The 20,792-nt window shown below is 43.7% G+C and overlaps 1 protein-coding gene across 1 annotated transcript in view; it reads right to left on the reverse strand.

Moving 5' to 3' along the window:
* Positions 1 to 373: 373 nt before the first annotated feature.
* The window catches only part of LOC118845105 (serine/threonine-protein kinase 10-like), a 68,825-nt gene continuing 48,406 nt past the window's right edge, over positions 374 to 20,792 (reverse strand). The window contains 8 exon segments of the mRNA XM_036753142.1: positions 374 to 1,320; positions 2,038 to 2,151; positions 6,870 to 6,995; positions 8,524 to 8,709; positions 12,385 to 12,509; positions 14,125 to 14,254; positions 16,547 to 16,726; positions 19,741 to 19,864. Of these exon segments, the coding sequence (XP_036609037.1) occupies positions 1,207 to 1,320; positions 2,038 to 2,151; positions 6,870 to 6,995; positions 8,524 to 8,709; positions 12,385 to 12,509; positions 14,125 to 14,254; positions 16,547 to 16,726; positions 19,741 to 19,864 (1,099 nt within the window). The 3' untranslated portion in view covers positions 374 to 1,206.

The following is a 20,792-nucleotide window of genomic DNA, read 5'->3' on the forward strand; positions in this document are numbered from 1 at the left end:
GCCTTCCTGGGGTTTGATGTTTGTGTATACCCACAGCAGATAATGGTCTCCCTCCTCCTTAAATGAGAGTATTTTTAGAAGGGGGAGGAAAGGGGACTCTTTTTGTTCTAATATTCTCGGTGTTTTCTAAGTAATCCCTGATGGAATGAGCTGGGGAACTAAAGCTAGAGACTTTGGGTTTTGGCCACAAACCTGCTTTCTATCTCCCTCTGCAGGAAGGTCTTCAGAAACACATTGTGTTATTTATGAGAAGGGTTTCATTTGCCTTTAAATGGCACGTCCCCAAACCAGGATGTTAAAAAAAATCATTTTTACTACAATGTTATTATAACAATATTATGATAATATTTTTATTATAAACTTGACCCTCAGCAAACAGAAACTTCAAAGCACGTGAACAAAAGCAAAACAATTTATACAAAAATCAGATGGTTCCAATGTTTATACTGTAACAAAATATGTAAATTTAAGTCATAGCAAACCTGCCTTTTCTGTCTACATTTCTCCTCTCCTTTCCTCTTATTTATGGTACGTTTTCTAGATTTGCATATTATGACATTATTATGTACATGATTGTGACCAGTGTATATATTGCTCTTTTGGTTTTAATTTTTTTTACTTTGTATCACTTTATAGACATTTTTCCATATTCATATTTTTTATAGAGGTATCATGTCACACAGGAGGAAATGGGGTTGCGTGCACTATGTGCCACAGACCAGCAGAGGACTGTGAAACACCAGGATAGACTGGTGGACCATCAGTGTTGAAAACAAAACCCCTGAACAAAACACCTTGGAATCAAACTCTGACGACCCCACCCTAGTGACAGCTGTGGGTTCAATAATAGTCCATTCTATTCATAAATCCCAATTTGTTCAGTTATTCCCTGGTTGTTGGATGGTTGGGTTCTTTCCAATTTTTTGCTATTAGAAAAAAATGTTGCTAAAATTTTTGGTTACAAATAGATCTTTTTCTTTTCCTTAAGGTATAGTGTGTAGAAGCTTCATTTCCACTTTTGAGGAAGCTCTGGAAAAAAAATACTTAGGAAAGGTGTGGGCTAGCTCTCCCAGATGAAAGAAGGCGTGGGCTAGCTCTCACAGGTGAAAGAAAGTGTGGGCTAGCTCTTCCAGATGAAAGAAGGTGTGGGCTAGCTCTCCAAGATGAAAAGGTGTGGGCTAGCTCTTTTCACTGTGGCTGAGGTTATCACATAGGGAAGTGGAACACGGGGAAGAGCCGTTGAAGCCTCTTTGCTGGCTCGCTCCCTCTTCGGGGCCCTGGGAAATGAAGCTGGGCTCTAGACAGCTCTTCCTCCAGCATCTGAAGCACAGAAAGCAGGGTGCCATAGTTCATTCCTTTGTTGATCTGCCCCGTTAATCTTCCTAATGCACCACTCTGATCATGTAATTTCCCTATTCAAAATTCTGCACTGATTATCAAATAAAGTAGACACTGCTTAGCTCCTACATTCCAGTCCCTATGATTTACCTGCCTGGCCTCATTGTATACTCATGCCCTCTCACATAATCTATGTTCCATCCAAATTGGATTTCCTAAAACATGGGGTCTGACCATGTTAATCCCCTGCTTAATAAACTTCATTGGCTCCCTATTACCTTCATAACCTAGCTCCAATTTACCTTTCTAGTTTTGAAGTAAATGACTCCTCTTCCTGCTCTTGGTGGCACAGCCAGAAAAGCCTCTTGCTAAGCTTCACAAATGATATCCCATCTCTCATTTCTATGCTTTTGTCTATTCCTTGTCTATCCCTCGTGCCTGGAATTCACTCCCTCTCTATCTCTGCCTCTTAGAATCTGAATGACCCAGAGAGGGTCCCACCTGACAAGGGCTTGCATTGGATCCAATGCTACATCATTACTCCCATCTGTAAGCGTTTATGGAGTGCCTACTGTGTGCACTATGTCCCAGCTGTAGTTGCAGTTTCCAAATTGTTCCTTCATGTTTTGGCTTGGACAACAATCAGTGCTTTCCAAGCTTCCCCTACCTCTGTCTTCCACTTGGTTTCCTATACTGTACCTCTTTTCGTGTAGCCAGCCTCTCCTGCCACTCGCGTAGCTCCATGGCGTGTTCAGCATCCAGGGCAGTCAGCTTCTTCTTTTCCTGTTCTACCAGGCGCTGGAGCTTTTCATTCTGTACGGAGGGTGACAAGGCAAGCTGGTGGGGTCTCCACTTCGGACTTCACTGGCCACTACTCATCTACGTTCATCATAGTATCTATGCCCATGCCCACTGGTCTACCTGCTGCCCACAGGTGGGATTCACCCATAGTTTGTCTGCTTACCCTTCTCAAGGATGGGCTGCAAATAATAATTGTTACCCATATTTATAGAGCCCTTTCTTCCCAACCTTAAGAATGTTTTCATATACCTTATCTTATTGTGTCATCACATCAGCCATGGAAAGAAGGAGGTCAGGTGCTCAATTCAATTAACTTTATTGAGCACTTACCATGAGCAAGAGTTCTACTAAGGTCCCATTTTCCTAGGCTCCAACATGGCCTTGACATTACCCTGCTTCTCTAAGTCTATGCCAAAGGAATGCAATTGTTGGTACATCCCATCAAGCTGGAGAGACTTCAGTCCAGGTCTGGAGATAGACTGTACATCCAAGAACCTGCCTCACTAAGGTTGGAGGGACCTAACACCAGGTTGGCTGCCGAGCCATAGCAACTCTCAAGCCTAAATTAGAGGGGGATTGAGATCTGTGTTGGGTGGAAAGGGAGGATCCACACTGATGTATTTATAGGTCCTTATAATGTGTGCAAGGTGCTGTGCTAAATATCAGAGGACAGAAAGATGAAAAAGGATCCAGTGCCTGTTCACAGGATGCTTATACTACTCTGGGTGAAGGGAGGAGGAAATAAGATATGTGCACAGCTAGGTATAATAAAGCTAGGATATCTTTAAGTGCACAGGAGAGGTCAAACACGGTAGGATAAGAGATTCATGGAAAAATGAATCATTTCCTGTGGGGGATGGGAAAGAGTGTTAGGGAAGGCTCCATGAAAAAGTTGGTTCTGGATTTGGTCCTTAAAAAAAGAGGATTTCCATAGATGTAGGAGGAGTTCATTGCCAGCACAAGGGAGAGCGTAGTTGCTATTCTATCTATAAGCAGAATAGGTCATGGCTAAAAATACAGATTATAAGATTAATGTGGGGCAGTGACTTTGAGGCTATGAAGGTGGACTTCTTATCCCTACTTGACAGACAGGAAATCTAAGACCCAGACTTACCCAAGCATCCAAGATCACAGGGATAAGTTCAAGTTAATAGCAAAGTCTAGACTAGAACCCATGTCCAGGGTTCTTTCATTTACTCTATGCTCCCTACCCTTGCTCCAGCCCCTCATGTCTCTCACTCCTGCCTCTGGTTCAGCACAAATCCCATAGGCCATTTTGGACATCTGAATTATCTCTACCCCACTAGACTCAGCAGGCATGCTCTCCCTAATAACCAGCCAACCATAGAGTGCTCCAACTCCCTTCCTCCTTCAGGAGCCTGACAGAAGTGGTAGTAACAGCTCTGTTGTCTGGGGCCCTCATTCCCCAGGCCCACCCAGGCTACCCCAGTGGGCTTGGCCACTGAGATCCAACGCTTGACTCATAGAGCATCCTTGTATCTCCACTTCATTCCCATTGTCTATGGCTTATGATTTGTTCTGGCAGGAGATGGATGTGTATGGGGGAAGGGGAAGGTGCAGAAATGGGTACCCCAAACCAGACCAGGTAAGTAAGCTAGAAGTCAAGCAGCTCGGAAGCCCAGTATGTCTATTTCCATTCCCATACACACATGCATCTTCCCATCATTCTTCTCCTGAACATCCACTGAAGTCCAGATATTATAAAAAGGACATAGCAAGGGAGAAAGGATGTCATGAGAGAGGCAAAAAACCTGAGAGGGAGGGTGGCAGACAGTGTCCGACACATGATAAATGCTTCGTAAATGCTTGTTGACTGACTGACTTTGGGTCTAATCTTGACTCCCCCACTAACTTGTGGGAACGTTGGGCAAATTCCTTTAGCTCTCTGGGTTTTGGCTTCCTCATCTATAAAATGAGGTTGTTAGACTAGATAATCTTTCAAATTTCTTCCAGTTCTAATATTTATGACTAGAAATAAAAGAAATATTAATTGATATGCTCCTTGCAGGCAGGGACTATATTGTTTTCACTGTGGTATCCCCAGCAGGACAGCCAGGTGGTACAGTGTATAGACCTCCAGGCATGGAGTCAGGAAGACCTTACTGCAAATCTGCCCTCAGACACTAAAAGGCTGTGTGACCCTGGACAAGTCACTTAACATCCGCTTGTATCAGTTTCCTCATCTGTGAAGTAAGGATAATAATAACACCTACTTCCCAGGGTTGTTATGCGTTATGATTATGAAATACTTAGCACATTGCCTGATACATAACATTATATAAATGTTAGTTATTATTATTACACAGTAGGTACTTACAAATAAAAATACAACAAACATTTATTTAGTGCCTACTGCATGCAAAAGCACTGTGCCAGGCACTTGGGGAAAATACAAAGTTTAGTTGATCCCTGCCCTTTGTGGAGCTTCTAATCTAGCAGGAGATAATAAAGCAACATAGATCATAATAAAACACAATATTGCATGATAAATATAATAGAGTTATAAAATGAAGTCCTAAGTGAAATCTGAGGGAGGAGGAAGCATTTAAGTGGGGATTTAAAGGATTTCAGCAGGCAAAGATGAGATGGAAGGGAGGAAAGAAAGACATTCCCGGGACAGTCAAGAGAGGGTTGTATGTGTTTGAGGATGCCGGGAGCATCAAATGCTGGGAAAGGAGTAATATGATATAAGACTGGAAAGGTAAGGTGGTAACAAAACTATGGAAGGTTTGAAGGCGAAAGCAATGAAATGATATGACTAGACCAGGGAGGTGAATTAACTTGTTCAAAGTAAATAAGGGGCAAAGTGGGGATTTGAACCCAGGATCTCTGGCTAAACCTGCTGCTCTTTTCCACTATAACATGTTGTGGATCTGGAGCTCAGAGGAAAGATCAGGACCACGGATGTGGCACTGGCAGGCACCTGCACAGGAGTTCAAATGAAGCCAGGGCAGTTAGGTGGTACAGGGGATAGAGCATTGGGCCTGAGACCTGAGTTCAAATACATTCTCAGTAACCCTGGGCAAGTAGGGGGAGCTAGGTGGTGCAGTGGCTAGAGTGCTGGGCCTAGAGTCAGGAAGACTCATCTTCCTGAGTTCAACAAATCTGTCCTTAGACACTAGCTGTGTGACCGTGGGCAAGTCCCTTAACCCTGTTTGCCTCAGTTTCCTCATCCGTCAAATGAGCTGGAGAAGGAAATGGCAAGCCACTCCAGTATCTTTGCCAAGAAAACCCCAATGGGGTCACAATGAGTCAAATATGACTGTATAACAACAAAGCCTGGGCAAGCTGCTTAAATTTCTCTTTGCCTCAGTTTGCTCAACTATAAAGAGGGGATGATAATAGCACCTGCCTTGCAGGATTGCTGTGGGGGGGTTAAATGAGGAAAAATTCATAAAGCACTTAGCACAGTGCTTGGCATATGCTATGAGATTGCCAGAGGAGAGGAGAAGGGGACCAAGGACAAAGCCTTGGGGAACATGAATATTGTGTGTGTGGTGTCGGGGTGGGGGAAGAAGGGTCAGTATAGGAGTTACTCAAGGAGTGGTTAGAAGGTAGGAGGAATGAGAATTGGAGTAGCTAACTATAGTAAAAAGGGGACAGAAGAGCACAGAAGGAAAGACACATTGCTGTTAAGCACACAGTGAGCCACAGTGACAAAGTGCTTTATAGAAATGATTTCGTTTGACGCTTGTGACAATCTTGAAATGAAGGTGGTGTTAAATATTATCTTCCTCTTACAGATAAAGAAACTGAGACTTGGCGGTTAAGTTCAAGGTCACACTGTGAATAAGAGACAGGCTCAGAATTAAAGGTCCTTCCCCTGTATGTGCACCTCGAAATTCAAGCACAAATCATTTCCTTTGTGTTGTAGCTGGTGTCTGGCTGCAAGCTGTGATTTCAGTTTACACCATTCAAGCTCATGAGAATACAGGCAGGCAGGGGCAAGGGACAAGAGCCCTAGATCGCGGGTCCGTCAGAGATTGTCCTTGACTTGTTTTTTAGTCATATTCAACTCTTCATAACCCCTTTGGGGTTTTCTTTGTAGAGACACTAGAGTGGTTTGTCATTTCCTTCTCCAGCACAATTTACAGATGGGGAAATTGAGGCAAACGGTGAAGTGACTTGACTAGGGTCACACAGCTAGTGTCTGAGACCAGATTTAAACTAAAGAAGATGAGTCTTCCTGACTGCAGACCCAGCGCTCTATTCAAATCCAAGCTTTGACACTTACTACCTGTGTGATTTTGGGCAGGCCACTCAGCCTCTCTGGGCCCAAGTTCTCTCATCTATAAAAATGAAGGGGCTAGTCTAGGTAAACTGGAGGGTCCCTTCCAGCTTAGCAGATTTCTAGAAGCCACAGCAAGCAAGGCTTCCCCAACCCTCCTGAGGGCCGGAGCATCCCTAGATATGGTCTGCTAGGTCTCTGGCATTTTCTTTTCTGCTCCCTCTCCCTCCATCTCTCTCTCTCTCTCTCTCTCTCTCTCTCTCTCTCTCTCTCTCTCTCTCTCTCTCTCTCTCTCTCTCTCTCTCTCTTTTTTACTCTGTCTCTTTCTGTGTCACTCTCTCTGACTCATTCTCTGTCTGACTCTCTATCTGTCTCTCTCTCTCTCTCTCTCTCTCTCTCTGTCTTTGTCTCTCTCCTCTCTCTGTTTTCTGCCCTGGGGTAGAAGTCTCACCTGAGGGCAAAGGGAGCTCGGGTCACTCACCTGCATCTGCCCCACCTCCTGCACATTGACCTCCAGCTGCTGCTGTAGTTCCTGCAGCTGTTTCTGGTGCTGCTGCTGGTGCCGCTCTGTGTCTGCCTTCTGGCGTCCTTCCTCTTGCTGTAAGAACTGCACAAGAAATACACCAAGCCGAACTGGGTTTGGTGTAGGGCAACAAAACCTCCAGACTCTCCTGAAGGGGCAGGGCAGCCAAGGTGGCTTTGACTGTGCTCCTGGCTCAGGGAATTCTATAGTACTACACACACAAGCCTGATCACATCAGGCCTCTGCTCAGAAACCTCCACTGATTCCTCATGGCCTGCACTCAGGATAGTGTCAAAACTCCTTAACTGGACCATTGAGGCCCTGCACAATCTGATCCCAGCCTATGTTTCCAACATTGGTGTTCATTACTCTCCCTTCTTGTTTCTTGGCTCTAGCAAAGCTGAACTGTTTGTCTTTTCTTGTGCTGTGCCCTGTTTTTAGAATGACCTCCCTCCCATCCCCACACATTGAGATCCTACCCATCCGTCCATGTGTGGCTTAGAAGCCACCTCTTCTATGAAGTCTTCCCTGGTCCCCCCACCCCCATCCAACAGGAAGTAACCTCTCAGTAACATCTGCTTTGTCGCTGGACTCTTAAGGACCGTGGGACTTTTCCAACTGACTTGTAGTCTGTTGTAGACTTCCAACTGTAACACAGTTCTTTGTGCATTGTAAATGCTTAATAAATGCTTTATTCAATATTTATAATAATTATGTAATTTATGCTTTATATAATAAATATAAATATTTATATACTTAAAGATAATATTTGTATGATAAATGGCTTATTTATTAATTCACTCAGCAGTCCACTGAACTCCCATAGCACTTTGCTTCCACGTTTCCTGTATTTACTTTCATATTCTGCCTTCTCATAGAATCATAGTATGTTAGAGGCAGGAGTCAAGTCAGTAAGCATTTTTAAGTGCCTACTATATGCCAGGTACTGTACTAAGCACTAAAGATACAAAGAAAGACCAAAAAAATTCTCAAAAGCAAAAAAATAGCCTCTATTCTCAAGGGAGGGAGACAATAAGCAAAAAGCCATATGCAAGCAGGATATGTATGTATGTGTGTATATGTGTATGTGTGTGTATTTATACATTTACAAACATATACATACAACATATTGGAGATAACCAACAGAGGGAAGGCCCTAGCGTTAAGGGGGCAGAAGGGCCAAGCCCCTAGTGGAAAGCCTTTACCTGAGCTCACACTGCCACTATCAGAGACTAGACTGGATTACATCCTGTTCCTTTAGATCCTAGCCTACCTCATATTGATTTTACAGAATCACAGGACCTTGGAGTTGGAAGGTACCTCAGTGGCCATCTGGGCTGCCCTGGACCTGATCAGGAATCCTGTTCTAACAGGAAGAGCCTGGATGGGGAATCAGGAACCCTAGACTTTAGTTCTAGCTCTGCTAGGCACTAGTTGTGTGTATGTGACTCTGGGTGAAGTCACTTCACCAATCTGGGTTTCAAAGTCCCCCTCCATAAAGTGAGTAGTTAGAACAAGATAATGTCTGAGGCCCCTTTTACCATTCTAAGTTTCTATGATTCTCATGGTAAGTGACTAACAAGTACTTACTCCATGGACCTGAATGGAGTACCTGTTTGATTTGCTCCCGGTGCTCAGCACCACTTATGTCCTGAAGCTTGAGACTCTCTTTGAACTGGGCCAGGCGGATCCTGGCCACACCTCGTTGAGACTTTAGTTGCTGACTTCTCTCCTGGGCTTGCTGGTTTTTCAATTCTTCCAGCAGGAGATGGTGGAAGCTACGCATCCGTTCATTATCCTGCAAAGCATAAGACAAGACTTTCATATAAAGTAGAAGTTGGAGGAATTTGTTTATCCATCCATCCATCCATCCATCCATCCATCCATCCATCCATCCGTAAACCCATTTACTCATTCATTCAACAAGTACTAAGTGCTATTATGCAGACACTATACTAAGTGTTGAGAATACAAAGATAGATCTGACACGGGTCTTACTCTAAAAGAACCAATTTAACTATATATATATATATATATATATATATATATATATATATATATATGTATGTATTTAACTACACAAGGGGGAGCAATGTAATTATAAAGAGGAGCTCCAAGAAAAGTTTTATGATATATTTGAAGAGGGAGTGATCACTTTCACTTGGGAGATTCTGGGACAGCTTATAGAGGAGGTATTGTATGAGATGGTCCTTGAAAGAGCTCCATCGACAGATGAAGTTGGGTGGGGAGAAGTTCATTTCAGGGATGGGGAACAGTGATGGGAAAAGACAGGGACACGGCAGAGAGAAGAACAATGGGAGACAAAGTAGTACGTGGTGTCTAGAAAGGAGAGTATAGAATGTGGTGTAAAGTGGGTGAAGGGGAGTGGCATGTGATAAAGCTGGAAGGGTAGGTTGGAGCTGGGTTGCTGAAGGACTTAGATGCCAGGATAAGGAATTTCTGCTTTATTTGGTAGACAATGGAGAACCATGGAAAGGTTTTGAGTAGGAGACTTACAGGACCAGAGAAGTACATTAATTGTGCAGGGAGGGGGCAGGGTGAGAGGATGGGGAGTTGGGGGTGGGGAGAGTGGATTAAAGAGGAGATAGCCTAGAGATAGGAAGATCAGTGAAGAGGATATTAAGATGTGTTTGTCCTTAGTTTTTGAAGAAGACCATGACATCAGGGAAATGATGATATGACTAGCAGTTGACTTTGATTTGAGTGAGGGAGTGCTGTTCAAGGTCACCAGCCTCACTTTCTCCTCCAGAGTCATCTGGGTCCAGTGGCCAGATATTCATCAGGACGACTGGAGATGGCCCAGGATGCAATGGGAGACCCTGGCCCTTTTAGGCCAAGGTCTTTTCAGGCTATTAAAATAGTCTAGGTGAGGGGGCACACTCATGGAAGGAGTGTTGGGACTCTGGGCAAGCTGCAAACTGCACCCCCAGCTTTGCAACCCAGATGTTGGTACTGGTAACTATGTATTGTGATTTGAATCAGACAAGCTTCAAAAGCAGAATTAGGAATCACTCACTTCCCAAGAGCACAAAGGGGAGTGGCCATGTAGCACACACAAGGGGAATCTACAGCTCCATCAGAATCAAGGGGGAAAAAAGTGACAAACACATTGAAGAGTCTAACAATGGAACCAAAGAGACGACAAGAAACCTTTACAATTAGGAGACATTTTAAAAATTAATTTTGAGAACAAAAGTTGACAGAGGCCGTAGAGCTCTGGTGCACATTAAGGCTGCGTGCCCTCCCACTGGGAAGGGAAGACCCAAGTGGCTGTCATTACTGCCAGTCCCACTGCTACCTGATGGATTCCTGGAAAGACCTCTCATGAAAGAGGCAGCCAGAGCCTCTCTAGGGACCTCCAGTTCCCATCATCCCGAGAATGAAATATTCAGTATCATCTTTCCACATCTGGGACTGCCATGGATTAAACTCTGCTTCCATGGTGGGAGTGGCCAAGAGCCTGAAAGGGCTGAAGCTTTAGGGTCGGGTGCTTGATTTTGGAAGGGAGGACACTGAAGATGGCTCCAAGTGAAAAATGTTGCTGAAGGCTAGAGCAGGGACAGCACAGATACACTAGGGTCTGATCGAGCAGCCATTTCTAGTGGCCCGGAACCCCTCTTTTGGAATTTCTATTCCCATCTTCTTTGGCTCCCAACCATCCACAGAGCTGCAGACAAGTCAGTTTATCAGCGAATAAAGGACTCTATGTGGTTGTGGGTGGTCTTGTCTTAGCCCAGGAACTGACTTGCATCCTCACTTTCAATTAGTGATTGGAAATGTTCATTTCCCTTCTCGTGATGGGAGTTTTCCACAGCAGGTCTCATCCACAGCAGGCCATCTTCTCTAGCAAATAGCTAATAAGAGAGTCAGTGTCAGGGGAGGATGGGAGAAAGGGCAACCTTTTCTGGACCACACAATACAGTACAACATGGAAACACTTGTCTACTTGCTTTGTGTAGCCCTTGGTGCATGTGTGAAATTCATCTGAATCTTGTTCCATGGCCCTATGGGGTATTTTCAAATACAAATTAGGTTGGCCAGAAGTCCTTTTCTGCACCAGCTCTCCTGGGTACAACTTAAAGGTTATTAAGATGCCTAATAAAAGGAGAGAGCACATTTAATAATGTTACCATAACCTAAATATTGCTGTACTACATGACTTGCAGCACCATGCAGCCTGGGAGCAGTGAGCCACCAATGCACTTGTTTAGAGAGGTCCTATAATTACCTGCATTTAAAAAGCACCATTAAATCCATTGAGGAAGTAATGTCTCATTTTCAGGACTATCCTACCCACATACTCTAGAGACCCATGGCTGTGCACTTCTTTGGGGAGATTGTTGGCAGTTCCTGTGCTAATGTGATGCCTTGTTTAATTCACAAAATGGCAGCTTTGCTAAGTATCACTTTTAGGTATGCTGGAGTTTCATCTCCACACTTCTAAGTTTTAGCAGAAGCCTGATGATTTGTATGGATTTATTAAATATCATGCAAGATTGCTGAAAAAAAATAGTCTAGGTGAGAAGAGATGAAAAAATGAGGGTAGAGAAAGTGGAGAGGAGGGACAGATGCAAGAGAGACGGTGAAAGCAGAATTGAGAAAACTTGGCAGTGGGTTGGAATGAAAGCAGCCAAACTCAAACTTGTCATAAGTGACCTGGTCTGGTTTCTGGGAGGCCATCACAGATTTTTTGTTCTTTCTCTCTTTTTTCTTCCAACATAACTATTTATTCATTGAATCTCCCTGGTAGAAAGTAAGTTCCTTGAGGGCAGGGGCTGTTTTGTTGTTTTGTCATCGAGTCCCCAATTCATTGCCTTGCAAATTGTAAGCACTTAATAAATGCTTGTTGGATTGGATTGGAGTTATGGAGCCGCACTGGATGTTGGGGGCATTGAGCTGCTCTGGTCCTTCTTGTATAAACTTGACTTTCCCCTCCCCATCTTGTTTTCTTTCCCCTTCTTTCTTTTACCCTCTTGTTACCCTTATTTTTCTTTCTTTCTAAGGCACCAGGTGATCCAGTGGACAGGATATTGGATCTGGAGTCAAGAAGACTTGAGATGGAATCTTCCCTGACACTTATAGCTATGTGACCCTAGGCAAGTCAGCCTTAGCCTTCTCATCTGTAAAATGGGGATGATAACAGTAGCACCTACCTGACAGAGGTTATTGTGAGGACCAAATGAGAGAACTTATAAAGCTTTCTGCAAACCATAAAGCACTATATAAACAGATATGCGGGCAGTCACTTGAATGCTGAGTTTGGCGCCTAGAAAGTAATGGGCAGACCTTGTAAAACCCAAACCTATAAACAATTATGGGAGGAATAAATCCAGTTCCTACCCCATTTTAGGCCCTTTTGGAGAGTCAGCTGAGAAGTGGGGAGTCAATTCAGGCAGAGCTGCTCTTTAGTTGAAGCCCGTAGGCTTAGGTATCAAAGCAGCACTGGCATTACCTTCTCATGGCGCTTGGTCAACTGTTGCCTGTGGAGGGAGTACTGTTCCTTCACCTGCTGCTTGAAGAGTTGATACTTGTCTTGTAAGTGGGATTGTTCCAGCTGCCAGATGACAGCCTCCCGGGCTGGGGAGAAGAGGGTTTTCCATCACCACAAACGCTCAGTAATATAACTTCTCATTATTATGTGTTTTCTCAATTAATAGGCATTAATAATATAATTACCATCATGGGGGAAGGGCAGAAATCTGTAGAATTTTTTTTTTACATGAAAAAATGTGGGCTTTATATTCAAGAAGGTTGGGAATGACTGGATCAGGTGATCTCTAAGGCCCCTCCCAACTCTAACATTCTGTGAACTTCTGCCAAAGGTCATTTCATCCATTTTATGCCCCTATTCCACCAAGCTGATCCAGTCCACCAAGCTGGATCCTTGAATACTCTGATGAGATCTTGATAGGAAGGCCCTATGAAAGATAACCTTTGAGAAATGCCCCTCTGGCTGATTATCCCTGGGAAGCACCTTCATTTATAGAGATGTATATGAGTTTTATCTTCAACACATTTTTAACCTTACAGACCAAGTTCCTGATCCTGGTTCAAGGCCCTCACACTGCCTGGCTCCAACCCATTTTTTTTTTCAGTTTTTTCATATACCACTCCCTTCATGCACTCTGCATTTTGACTGCCTCGGATTGCTTTGTTGCCCATTCTCATCCTTCTCTCTATTGTCTCCATGCCCATGCTCATGCCCTGGATCCTGCAGGAAAAGCTTGACATTTCTTAGAAAGCTCCATAGAAATCCTACCTATGGTCCCTTATATTGGAATGCTTTCCCCCGAGACACACTTCTCTACTAGAGTCTGTGCCATAGTCACTGAACATTGAGGTCAACCTATGGTTCCCACCTGAGCCTGGGGCAAGGTGGGAGGGGTTGTAGTCTGGAAGGAGGGGCCCTTCTGTTGGTGTTCCAAGTACTCTACTTCCATATGACCGCTTTCACCATTGTGATTTCAATATATGGCAGGTTGGCATAAGAAATTAAATGGAAATTTTGAGGGAGTTTTGCAAAAGCTGCAGATAACATGTGAAGGCCAACAGATGATACAGAAAAAGTTTAGAAACTTAGAAGTGCATAAAATTTATGTTAGTTTTGTATAACATCAACATATTATTTTTTGATACCATAATAATTCAGACTTATTCTCTGGTACAAAGGGAGAGCAAAAAAATTTTACACAGATTTTCCATATCACAAGGGTGTAGTACCCCTAACCCTGCGACATGGAAGGGGTAACTGTACATTCTTTCTTCTAGGATCTCTGTTGTCCTTTCTTATGGGAAGCTTGAATGGTCATGGAATCGCTGAGTATTAGAGTCGGGAGGGACCTTCAGGTCATCTAATCTTTTTCTTATCCAAAGCGTGAATCTCTTCTATAATGTCCCTAATAAATAGCCATCGCACCTCTAGTGAATGCATTCAGTGATGAGGAACTCACCACCTAATAGGACACATCATTCAGTTTTTATACATCTCTACTGAGGAAGTTCAGATGAAATCTGCTTCTTGGTAACTTTGCTCTTTGGAGCCTCTCAGAATAGAGTTAATTCCTCTCATAAATGACAGCTTCTCAGCTACAAAGATATCTGTTACATCTTCCCTGTGTTTACTTCTTCAGGCTAAACACTCCCATGCCCTTTATCCATTACTCTGAGATCACAATTTTGAGCTAAGCCCTACCTCTTTTGAGGCTATGGACTTTGCTGGTGCATTCCCATCCAATGGAGGTCACTTTTTTCTTGTGCTCCTGGATCAGTTTCTGTAGAGCTTGGTTCAGCTGTTCCTGCTGCTGCTGGAGAAAACTCTGCTCCTGAAAGAAAAGAGAAGGATACTTTTTGTCTAGTAATAACAACAGCAACAGCACTGTCATCACCATCACCATCACGATCACCACCACCCTCACCCTCACAATCACCACCACCATCACCAACACCACCACCACCATCACCATCACCACCACCACCACCACCATCACCACCACCACCACCACCACCACTATCACCACCATCACCACTACCACCACCACTCTCACCCTCACCCTCACCCTCACCATCACCATCACCATCACCATCACCACCACCACCACCACCACCATCACCATCACCACCACCACCACCCTCACCATCACCATCACCACTGTCACCATCACCATCATCACCACCACCACCACCACTATCACCATCACCATCACCACCACCACCATCATCACCATCACCATCACCATCACCATCACCATCACCATCACCATCACCATCACCATCACCATCACCACCACCACCACCACCACCATCACCATCACCACCACCACCACCCTCACCATCACCATCACCACTGTCACCATCACCATCATCACCACCACCACCACCACTATCACCATCACCATCACCATCACCACCACCACCATCATCACCATCACCATCACCATCACCATCACCATCACCATCACCATCACCATCACCATCACCATCACCACCACCACCACCATCACCACCACCACCACCACCACCACCAAGCATTTCTTGATCTACTGCTGGGAACAGAATACCATGGCTAAACACTAGATATAAGAAGATACATGAGACAGAGTTCCTTCCCTCAAAGCTTTTAAATTGGAGGAATTTTTTTTTTTAAAACAAAGAACAAGTCTAAAGACAACATACTGTATAATGGCTAGAGGACCAGTCTTGAAGTCAGAAAGACTTGGGTTGAGGTCTTGCCTTTGATACTATTAGTTGTATTAAGTAACTTAACCTCTCGGCTGCCCCAAGAAACTCTCTAAGACCATAAATTATGGATGAACTGCCAATCTACATAAGTAAGTAGAGTCTCCACATGGGGTGTTCTCTACACAGATGGAATTAGTAAGGCAAAGACGTGTTTCTTTCAGACCCCAGCTAGATTGACACATAGTCCATAAGCTTAAAAATATAGAGCCCAGAATGAACTAAACCACAGATGAACTAAACCATAAAGAAAGATGTACAAATTAATTTATAGTGGGTGCTAAAGAGAGGGACCCTTTGCCTGTATTACTGAGGAGAGACAGTGTGGTCTAGTGGCTAGAGTTCTGGGCTTGGATTCAGATCCCATATCTGAACACTTATGAGCTGGGTGCTAGTGGCCAGGAAAAGTCCTGATCTCTCTAAGCCCCAGTTTCCTCATCTGTGATGGGGCTACCTACCTGTAACTGTTAAGTACTTCTTGTTTCACAGGGTTATTATGAAACTCAAGTAAATGATCTATGTAAAGCACTTCGCAATATCTCTGTAGGAAGCCAAGTGGTACAGTGAATAGAGCACTGGACCTGGAGTCAGGAAGACCTGAGTCCAAATCCAGCCTCCGACATTTACTTAGTTATGTGACCCTAGGCATTTAATCTCTGTCTGCCTCAGTTTCTTCATGTGTAAAATTGGGGTAATAATAGTATCTACCTCACAGAATTGTTGTGAGAATAAAATGAGATGATATTTGCAAAGTACTATGTAAGCCTTAAAAGTGCTCTATAAGGCTTGTTATTTATTTATTATTATAAATTATACCACCATTAATTATTTATTATTTTATTTTAATAAATAATTGTTGATTATATTGTTTTTATTATTTATTTATTACTTTCCTTCAGAGGCTTTGACACTGCATATGAATTGGCTTATGAGCATGAGAACAGGAATTTTCTGAGATTAAAATATGTAAATTTATGAAAAGTAATATTTAAAAGTGTCCCTTCAAGAAACACTCTGTTTCTTATTTTCTAGGCTGCCTACCCCTAGTCCCAAATCAGATGGGACCCAAATTAACCCTGTTTTTTGGAAAGCCTAAATCCACTCGATCACTTTGTTCTCTACCTCTTTCTATCTTCCTTAAATCCTGGTTGCCTCGCCCAAATTAAGGCCCTATCTATACTTGTACCTTGGTGAGAATCATGTTGAGGACACCCTTATATATTGTTCAGTACTGTTCTAATGCCCATACCGGGTAGGTGATGGGTGGCATGTGTTTGTAGGGATTCTGCCGGGTCCTCCACTCCTCTTTATCCCATATTATCCAACCCTAAAGAGAGTGTCCCTGGGCCCTGGACCTACCCAAGAATGCAGTTCCTTACCTCTTTCCCGTTCTCTCTCAGGGCAGGCAACTTCCGAGTATAGTCTTTCTCCTGCTGGGCTTTTAGGCGCCGAGCCTGGTCCTGGAGCCTCTGGGTATACTCTGCTTCTAACCTTTCTGTAATCTGACGATGATGGCGTTCCACAGCCTCCACTTGGCTATCATAGTGTTGTTTCTTGCCCTGGGGAGAGATGGGTCACTGCTCTGTTCCTCACTCTGGATGAGTTCTAATGTGCTCTAGGCATTACCTTGTTTATTCCCATAAAGCATGAAACATGCGGCTATAGTGGGGAGGTTTACTCCTGTGAAGGAGGGAGAAGGGAAGGCCGGGAGATGACTCGGGCCTCCTGGCTCCCTAGGAAATGAATTTCTAGGAGAGCCATACTTTTCTGTTCTAGCTCTTGCTCAGTATAGATTTGACCTCCCTTGGAGGTGGCTCAGCATTTTAAACAAGGCTGTGGAACAGTCAAGTCTTAGCAATGCCAAAATGGATTTCTGTGGCAATTCAGGGCTGTCCTTTCACAATGACCGGCTGATGTCCTAACCATAGGCAAGAGGGCCAAAAAACACAAGAAGGGGAAGATAAAGGGAAAGGGAACATGCCTAAATGTGAGGGCCACTACCTGAGATTCTGAGGACATGGGTCTGTCTAACTCTGTGCCTTTATATTTCCAAGCAAGTGCAAAGTGAATGAATCGCTAAAGTAAATCCTCAGTTTTTTGCAGTTTCTTCATCTGTAAAATGGGTACAATCATGCTTTTATTAACCATCTTGTTAGATCATTGCAAGGAAAGTGTTTTGTAAGCCTTGAAAAGACAAATGTGAGTGATGATGAGCATGATTATACTGTAGACAGCATGAATCCATTGCCACTGGTGGATAGAATGTGGGAATTAAAGTCAGAAAGACCTGAGTTCAAATCCTGCCAAGCTGTGCAAGTGTGGGCAAGTCACTTAAACTCTCTCAATCACAGTTCTCCCATCTGTAAAATATGGACAAACATGGTACAGTGGAAGGAACCCTGGATTCAGTTGGAGGATCTGGGTTCAAATCTCAGCCTCTGTCATGTGCCACCTGCATGACTTTGGACAAGTCACTTCTCTGGGCCTTAGTTTCATCATCTATAAAATGAGGGGGTTGGATCAGATAATTGCTAAAGCACCCCCCAATTCTAAATCTATGCCCCTGTGACCTAGAGTGACTGTCACAGGGCTGTTATGATAGTCAAATGAGAAAATGCATATAAAACACTTCACTAATGTTTAAAATTCTGTCTGTCCGTCCATCTCTCTCAGTTATTATTTAATGTATGTCTCATTCTATGTGAAATACTTGCATTTTCTGCAATAAAACCTTAGCACCCTTGCTGCCAGTCATTTCAGAATGGCTTTGGGATTATAGCTGGTGAATAGAGAAATCTTAGTACATGTGCTGCCAAAGTGAGAACTGAATAGAGAAATCCAAAGGTTGATTGGCTACTCTCTGAAAGAATAAAATCAACTGAGATTGACTGTGGAATATGTACAGCTTGGGGAGCTGGTCAGCATTGTGCCTTTAGATTTCTCTGTCCAGTCTTGTTTAAAGATGAATTCTGGGGTACCTATCCAAGAATGACACAGACATAGGGAGTATGGTGCCCATTTGGCTTTGCACTTTTGGAATCAGAAAGCTTGAAAGTCTCTGGAATGGACACAAGAAATACGGAAAATGATTAGACTGAAAGTAGGCTGTAACACATTACTGACAAAAAATTGTGCAGAAGAAGCCATCAAAGAGATGGATGACGAGAAAAGAAAGTGGGCTGGTCACATAGCAAGTGAAGGATTAGCCAGGGATCACCTACCTATGTATTCTATTGGTAATATGCATTATGCAATGTCAAGAGTCCTGGGGGAGCTAGAGCTCTGCTTTGTGCCCAAAGCATATTGGGTAGATCCATTGTGGAGGATTTATGGGATATCGTGGTCAAGAGCCACAGAGGAAGGGGTATGGTATGAGTGATTTGTTTCTCAGTCCTGATCCTTGACCTCTCTTTAGCCTTTGAAACTGTTGATCACCCTCTTCTCCTAGATACTCTCTCATCTCTAGGTTTTCTTGGCATTTTTCTCTCCTAGTTCTTCCACCTATCTTCCCACCCCTTCTCAGTCTCCTTTGTAGGTTTTTTATCCAGATCACACCCATTAACTGTGGGTCTCCCCCAAGGCTCTGTCCTGGGCTCTCTTTTCCTTCCATACTACTATCTTGCTTGGTGATCTCATCCCACTATTTCAATGATCATTTCTATGCAGATGACTCCCAAATCTATCTATCTATATGTCTATCTATCTATCTGTCTGTCCATCTATCCATCTATCTATCTATCTATCTATCTATCTATCTATCTATCTATCTATCACCCTAATCTCTCTCTAGTGCGCCAGTCTTGCATCACCAACTTCCTCTTAGAAGACATCTCTGACTGGATGTCCTGTAGGCTAATCAAATTCACCATTCTCAGAACTCATGTTTCTTGCTAAACCTTACCCTCTTTTGCACTTTGCTATTACTGTGAAGGGCACCTCCATTCTTTTACTCACCTAGGCCCTCCTGAAATCTTGGTGTTTTCCTCAATTCCAGAGTTTGTATTTTATCCTAGAGGCAATAAGGAGTCAGGGAACATATTTGAGCAGAACAACAACATGGTCGGGCCTGCGCCTTAGGAAGATTATTTTGTGGCGGTAAGGAGGATTAGGGGAAGAGGGGAGAGACAGGAAGCAAAGAAGGGAGAGGGAATCCAAAACACTTCCTCTACCTTAGGATGCATCAAGGGACAGCCCTGCTTTTGGGAAAAGGGATGTAAGGGGCAGCTAGGTGGCAAAGTGGATAGAACAACTGGTCTTAGAGTCGGAGGACCTAAGTTCAAATCTGGCCTCAGACGCTTACTAGCTGTGTGATCTTGGGCAAGCCACTTAACCTCAATTGCCTCCCAAAAAACAAAGAAAAAAAGAGAAAATGGATGTAAGGATCATAGGATGTCAAGATTATTTCATTCACCCTCATTATATACAGCTGAGGACACTCAGGCCTAGAGAAGTAAAAGGATTTGAAATAAGTCATAGAGGTAGTAAATAACAGAAGTGGACCCTAATCCAGGTCCTCTGACTTGTGTAAGCCAGTGCTCTTGCCACATATGTAAGGTCAAAGGGCTGTAGTTACCGTCATTTCCAGCTCAATGTGGCGGAAGATCTGTTCCCTCTGCTGATGGAGTCTCTGGTCCAACTGAGCTTGGGCCCTCTGCTCTTCCTTCTGAAGGAGCCGGAGCTCCTGCAGCTCCTTCCGGCTGAAATATAGGAGATCATTAACTTGGGGAGTAAGGGGATGGATTCATTTTATGGGTGTGAACACTGAGGCGAAGCCAAGGAAAACTATTCATTCAGTCAGGGACAGAGGAAAACTGGACTCTGGGAAGCTTGACTGTCCAACACAGGAGAAGCATTGTGCTAGAGGGGCAGGAGCGCTGAATCAGGGGCCCAGGTTTGAACCCCATTTATTAGGTCTGTAACTTAGGATAAGTCACAGTCTCTCTTGGTCTCAGGGTTTTTTTTTTTGTGACTTTTATTTTACTTTTTTTATTTACCAAGCCCTTATTTTCTCCCCCATCCACCTCCCTTTTCATGGCCTCAGTAGAATGTAGAATGAGGGAGTTAGACTGGAAGAAAACGAAGCTTACTTCTATCTCTAAGTGATAATCCTATTCTCCAGTGCCTCAATAGGCAATGGTATCTCCCTAGTCAACAGGAGGGACCAGAAAGAATGGCAGGTCAATATAGGAGACCCATCAGCCCTTCCTGGGCCCATTCTGGTGGGAAGGGACCGTCTTGTTTTCTCATATTCTTATCGTTGGCACTTAACACAATGCCTAGCACATAGTAAATGTTTGGTAAATGTTGTATGTGTATATGTATGTATGTAGGCATATCTTGATGAACTGTTTATGTTTATTTCTAGGAACCGAGGATCAAAGTGGTTAGTGTTTGTCCATACCAACCCATTGAGGGAAACCCTTTCACACCTCAGTAGCAAACTGCGTAAGGGAGGAAATCCTGTGGTATTCTGTGACAGCTGAGAAAGCAGCTTTTTCATTCTGATATTTTCTGAGTCTTAAGTTTGGAAAGGACCTCGAGAGTGGGTGGAGGGGGTGGGTCATCTATTCTCTCCTTCTTCCATGAGGCAGATGGACTGGTTCCAACAGATGGTTTGGGGGACTG

Source organism: Trichosurus vulpecula, chromosome 3 (genome assembly GCF_011100635.1).
Source record: "Trichosurus vulpecula isolate mTriVul1 chromosome 3, mTriVul1.pri, whole genome shotgun sequence".
NCBI classification, from domain to species: domain Eukaryota; kingdom Metazoa; phylum Chordata; class Mammalia; order Diprotodontia; family Phalangeridae; genus Trichosurus; species Trichosurus vulpecula.